Source organism: Hyaena hyaena, unplaced genomic scaffold (genome assembly GCF_003009895.1).
Source record: "Hyaena hyaena isolate Hyena2069 unplaced genomic scaffold, ASM300989v1 scaffold_47, whole genome shotgun sequence".
NCBI classification, from domain to species: domain Eukaryota; kingdom Metazoa; phylum Chordata; class Mammalia; order Carnivora; family Hyaenidae; genus Hyaena; species Hyaena hyaena.
Genome location: NW_024080679.1, coordinates 2,149,016 through 2,155,422, shown reverse-complemented (window position 1 = coordinate 2,155,422; position 6,407 = coordinate 2,149,016). Strand labels below are relative to the sequence as shown.

General features: G+C 48.6%; 1 protein-coding gene across 1 annotated transcript; it reads left to right on the top strand.

The window, feature by feature from the left end:
- The first annotated feature begins 2,008 nt into the window (after positions 1–2,008).
- PMAIP1 (phorbol-12-myristate-13-acetate-induced protein 1) lies at positions 2,009–6,119 on the top strand. The gene is made up of 2 exons (XM_039230530.1): positions 2,009–2,263; positions 4,520–6,119. Exons 1-2 carry the CDS (start codon positions 2,206–2,208, stop codon positions 4,624–4,626), a joined length of 165 nt encoding a protein of 54 aa, XP_039086461.1. The 5' UTR covers positions 2,009–2,205; the 3' UTR covers positions 4,627–6,119.
- The last annotated feature ends 288 nt before the right edge of the window (positions 6,120–6,407 follow it).

The following is a 6,407-nucleotide window of genomic DNA, read 5'->3' as shown; positions in this document are numbered from 1 at the left end:
TGCCTAAGGTTTGTGCCTCGTAGGGGTCAGGTGGCCAACAACCTTTTATAATGATAATGTTCGAGGGGGAGATTGGCACACTCCGTATTGGTAAACAGGTAAACAACCGTAGGATTTGCTTTTCTTTTGTTGAATGTATTCGCTGCGTTTCTGGGTGCACGATTTGGTCAGAAGTTTCCTAATTTATCCCATCAGAATGTTGATGGTGGTCCTTAAGTACTAAGTCAGTCGAAGTGAGCCCTGGGAGAGTCCCCGTGGCTTTGGGCTGTGAAAAAAGACTTGGAGGCAGCATCTCTGCGCAGCGTCCTGGGTCGGGTGATAACTCCTCAGTTCTGCCCACTATGAACCTACTGTGTTTACCACACTCACAACGGCGTTGTTTAAACTCAGGAGTAGTTTTGCTCCGCGATGGTAGCGTTGTCTATACGTCTGTAGGACCAAGCCATGAATAAATAAATACTCGCAGTTTTGTGTTGATTGGGTGATCTCAGGTAAGTAAACAGGCTCAGACGCCGACTGGGGCCACATCGTGTTAATGGGAGAAGCACCCGTGGGGGGGGGGGGCGGGGGGAGCTCCCTCCCCAGCTCCCAGGGGGAGAGGCCGCCACGCGTCTAGCCAGCTCTGCTCGGATCGGAAACGGAGCCCGGGTTGTCAGCGCTTCACGTTTTACAAAGGACGCCGGAGATCGGGGCTTTTCACGTCATCTCTCAAGTTTTAAAGGGTGGTAACCGGTTCAAATCTTCAGAAGACATTTTTGCAAATGAAACCCTGAGCCAAACCAAACACTCCTGGGAGCCAGGCAGCCCTAAGTAGCCAATTTGCAACCTCTCCGCTGAACATCGCAGATAATTAAGACCATTCATTAAAGAAAGAAAAAGGAAAAGGAAACACACACACACACAAACCAAAAACAAACCCCCCCCGTGATTACTCGGAAGGCCACCGTGGTAAGAACTGCCCCGTAGGGCCCTGACTAAGTTCAGACCCCGGCACGACTCTTGGCCAGTGTTTTCGCACGTGTCAAGTGGCTCTTACGGTAAGAGTGACAGCTTTGTGGGGCTGTTCCGTGGACAGAATGAGAAATCGCGTGCCGAAGCCCTTATCACGAATTGGCCCCCAATACCCGCTCTCCAGCCCAAACTGCAACTTCTCTTTATGGTCATGCAGTTGTTCAAGGCCCGAACATCGTGCACATGACTTCGTATTCCCAGGTGCCTGTTCCTCCATCCCCAAGAGCGCTTGAAGGTTTGCTCTACGGTCCACTCTTTCTGCGTCACTACGCAGCATCCAGGTGGAGTTAATACCGACCTCTCCGGAGGGAATATGCTCCACATAGACCGGAACCGGGCCGAGAATTAGCGCTTTCTCGCCCGCATCTACACACACCAGCGCCACTTTTTCCAAACCAAAACTGCGTTCGCTTGCTTGCCCCGGGGTTTCAAGCAGGTACTTGGCTCACATGCCTCTGGCATCGTCTCTACTGGTCGGAACGTTGTCTTCGTTTCGCCGCCCCGCAACTACCCACACCCTCCGGGCTCGAGCTTTCCCGCTCCGCACTCTTTCCCGGGCTGGCGCAGTCTCTCACTGCGGGTTTACGGGAAGGTCGCGGCGCCCGGCCTCCCCGCCCCCGGCCTCCCCGCCCCCGGCCTTCCCGCCACGAGCGCTCCCCCGTCTCGCGACTCCCGGACTCCGCCACGACCGCGGCGGCCTCGACGCAGACTCTCGGCCCCGACCCCCGACCCTAGTCCCCGTTCGCGAAGGGAGTGCATCCGAGGCGGGGCAGGGTCTCCGCGCCGAGCGCGCTGAGCCCCCCGCCGCGGACCGGCGCCGCCGCGCACCGCGAGCGAGTCCAGGCAAGTCCTCCAAAGCTGCGGCCCCCGGGCGGGGGCAGGAGGGAGGGGGGAGGGGGGCGGGGAAGGGGGAGGGGGTGGGGGGGCGGGGACGGGGCGGGCGCGGAGTCAAGTTTCGCTACGTCACGGTCCCCGGGAAGTCCCCATAAGAGCAGAGCGCGGGAGCCAGCGGGCGCCCAGACCTGAGAGGTGCTCGGGCGCGCGTGCAATCGGTCGTGGAATTGGGTGCCGCCTCCCGGTCCGGCCCGTCCGCCCGCGCGTGCAGCTCGCGAGCCGCCGCCCCAAGGTGCTCGGGGTCGGGGGGCCGAGACCCCCGGCCTTCCACAGCACGGCTGCCGGCGGCCGCTCGCGGAGATGCCTGGGAAGAAGGCGCGCAAGAGCGCGCAGCCGAGCCCCGCGCGGGCCCCGGCAGGTAGGGAGCAGCTGGGGCCCGCCGAGAACCCGGCCGGGGCGGGGGCCGGGGTCGGGGTCTCGGTCCGCGCGGGGCTCAGCCGGTCGGCACGCCGCCTAAGGTCGGGCAGGTCCGGGGCGCCTCCAGGAAGCTGCTCGCGGCTTTCACCCAGGACGCGGGAGGAGAGCCGACCGGGGATGCGGATGGCGATGTTGGCGGGGGCAGGAAAGCCTGTTCTCCTTCGAGGCGCTGGCTTCGCAGCCCCGGTTACCCTGCCCTGGGGCCCCGGGGAGGAAAAGTGCAAGTGCGGGCGACCGTCCCGAGGAGAAAGTCATTGTCACGGCAGGTGGGGGCGGGAGAGCCGCGGGGAGCTGCCTGGCCTCCAGCGCCCGCTGAGACCTCCCTCTTCCTCCCGCGGCGAGGACCCTCGAGGGCCCCGCTCCGAGTGCGGCCACTGTCGCGCCCCCAACACCAAACAGTACCGAACGCTTGATACCATCACGCTGTTCCACAAAGGACTGATGGAGCGTCACAGAGGCCCTGGGAGGTCCGCTGCGGTCAGCGGCCTAGAAAGTTTTGCTTCTTTGTTAAGAATGCAACATTTTAACAGTCGTTATCAGTTGCGGGGGTGGGATAGAAGGACAGGCGTTGGTCTGCAGTGGTGGTTAGTCTATCCACTTTCCCCTCCTCCCACATATAGCCCCATCGGGCAACTTTGCAGACCCCCACCCCCACCCCCACCCCATAAGTCTTACCAAACAAGGCAGCCATCTGCTAAGGGGCTGTGGCAAGAAGGCAGTAAGGCTCTGGGCTCGATATCCGTCCTACTGCTATTGCATCAGACGATAATGGCCCCCTTTTAAAGTTGGTTTCGCTTTATAGAGCCCATGAGGCTGCTCAGGAAGTGGTGATTGACAATGCCGCTTGGCACCTTGCTGCTCTCTCTGGCTCTCGCTTGGGAGGCGACAAGCTTGGCCTACCCTCTGTGAAGTCCAAGAATTCTGTTTTGGGAAGGCCCCACCTGAGAATAACCTTCCTGCCATTTAATTTCGTTCCCAGTAATAAGGGCCCTCTTAAACTTAATTAGATGGTAATACTTTTTTGATTGAGATATAAGTGACACATGACATTGTATTAGCTTTGATTTGGTATATGTGTATATCAAATGATGATTTGATGTATGTATACATTGTGAAAAGATTGCCATGATAGGTTTAGTGAAGATCTGTCACCATCCCTAGTTACAATTCTTTTTTAATACCACATTTACAGAAGTGTAATTAACAAAAAGATTTAGGAAACAATTAGCAGCTATTTTCTGCTCCCTTTTTTGGTGGAAGGGATCGTTTTTTTTTTTTTGTAAAACCCTCTTGTAATCCTTTTTCTTAAATTAATATTCGTTTAATTATATCTCATGTCTAAAAAGTAGTACACATGTGAATTAAACATTATATTTTCTGCTTCACTCATAAAGGCAACGGATTGGTACAAATTTGGTTTGTCAAGAGCACCCTTCACATACTGTATGTTAGCCAATTTGACAATTATACTTAAAAAAAAATAAAAGATTATTGGCCCTCAAAGAAAAAAAGTATAAAAATTTGGATGAAAAAATTTGGTTTGTAGGAAGAATTTGGTTTACAGTAAAATATACATTTACTTTATTTTAGAGAATGTGGGCTTAACGTGGATACAAGATTTTATGAAACTTCTAGAAGATTTCAAAGAGGTTTTTTTTTTAATGAGGATAAGGATACATTTGGATTTGCCTATGAATGCAGGCATAATGTGAGCTGTGAATTACTGCCATTTAAAAAAGAAATCCTTGAAAACAACAGAACAAAGTTTAGAATTCGACTTCAGTCCCCCCTCCAACCAACCTTAAATGAAGAGAGAAAAGAATGACATCATCTGAAGCTGACAAAGTCTCCGTAACTGTGTTGAATGACATAATGACATAAATGTCCATATTTAAAGAAAGACGACATTTGCCTCATCCGGTGTGCATTTAAGAAAAAAGATTTCAAAGTAAAAGTCTTCATCCTTACTGTAACTGTTGTCTTTTTGTTTATGAGTCACGCCATGTCAACGTATGTTGTGTGTGTTCTAATTAGGTAACTGTCTCATGTTCAGAAAAACGGGTGTGCATAGAGCTAAGGTTAAGATTAATGGTTCACTGGGTACATACTCAGCTCGCCTCCTGGATGGGCATATTGACTCTTGTCAGTTACAGTTTGTCATGTCAGCATAATTTTGATGGTTTGCCTTCCTTTTCAGAGCCCGAAGTGGAATGTGCCATGCAGCTCCGGAGATTTGGAGACAAACTGAATTTCCGGCAGAAACTTATGAATCTGATAGCCAAACTCTTCCGCTCGGGAACCTGACTGCACTGGGAGCTTTCAAACGAGGAGATGCCTTTGAAATGGAAGCTTCCCCAGTAGATGCAAATTTCATCAGTTAGAAGAGAGACTGCCTTGTAATGGAGGAGAATGCGGAGAATCAATTGCTTCTGGATGCCCTTGGAAACCAAGATGGGAGTACATCAGAGACGGATTTCTGTCAGAGATGTCTCAGAAGTCCTTTTTCTGGGGCTTGTGAGAACATTATAAAACCACTTTGTTTATTTTTAAATCAAGAATGAATGGAGGAGCTCCAGAAAATAAGGAATGGATTGCTTATACACTGAGATTTTACTTCGAAAGTTATTCTGGTAGTTTTGCGGAAGGTTGCTACCCAGAGGTGTGGGCAAATGAAGAACTGTGGGCAGATGCGAGAAGGGAGAATGTTCAGTGTTGATTATCACTTTGGGATGACACAAAAGTGCTGTACAGTATTCGGCTTCTAGATTACCTTGTTCAAAGTAGAGATTTCGTTCTGAAAACACTGAATGTCCTCGCGAATGTTGATTCCATAGGTCACTACAAAATATAAAATAATTTGAAAGTGTTTTCCTTCCGACTCAAAATGTATTCCTTCTGTTCAGATGATCCTGCCTTGAATTATGTTCTGAATCTTCACTGGAAAGTCTGTACTTTGAAAAAATGTGCTAGAGCTGTTACATGGTGCCAGTGAGATTTTTGCGGGTAGAATTGTTACCACATAAAGAACATGCGAATTTGCGTACTGAGAAATAATGGGGGGGGGGGGGGAAGGGATTTAGGCTTTTTACTACTGTAATTAAGACTTAGTAAAACAAATATTCTACAGTTACTTGATAGGAAAAGGAATGTATTTCTAAAGAAGTTTAGAAAATCTGTAAAATGCCGTTTCTCATATTAGCGTACATCTTACAAGAAGTGATCCTTTAAAGAAATTAAGCATGTTTTACATAGGATATATTTTTCTTAAAAAAAAGAGAATGGATTGCTCATCCGGAATGAAAGTTTCATCTCTATGTAATTTGCATTATAATAATATGTAGATGCTGAGAAAAGTTTCATGAATTTCCATTTTTTATTAAGAAGCCAGGCTACCAGCAAAGCCGCCAGATATATAGAAGAGAAATAATAATATCATGATTGAATTTCAATAAATGAATCTTATTTATTTTACCTATTTATAATTAAAATATTTTTTGTTCAGTTTCAAAACATATTAGTTAAAGTTACATTCTTAGGTTATGAGACAAGGTTTTCATAACTACTTGAACAGTAAGAATGTTTTAATATAGGCTATAGTCACTTTAGATGAAAGATTACCTCAGTATCTGTTTTTCTTCAGTATTACTTAAGGCTGTTAGTTTTATTTAGTTGCGAAGATGTTTTTTGGTCTGTCTAGAGACAGATAGTTTGCCGATGGGTATTTATGGTCTGTGATTGTATTTATACGTATAAAAGTTGATACTGTAGCTGTAAACTATTAAAGATTATCACCAGTCTTTGCTGTGTGTTTACTTTGGTCGTGGAAGCTGCCAGAGTGTTCATTATGAAACCAAAATTGTTTCACCGATTTCCGTCGCAAGCACATGTTGACCACCCCCACCCCCTGGGTTCCAGCTCTTTGGCAGGAGTGGAAAGCAAGGGACATCCAGCATGACATCTGCTGTCAAGGGCCTTACAATTTAAAGAGAGAAGGAAGATATTCATGCCAGGCGTGCGTCTTCAGTGCCTTAGAGAAATGCCTGGAGAGTGATTTATTTAAAGGAGCCTACAGAGATTTGTGATCT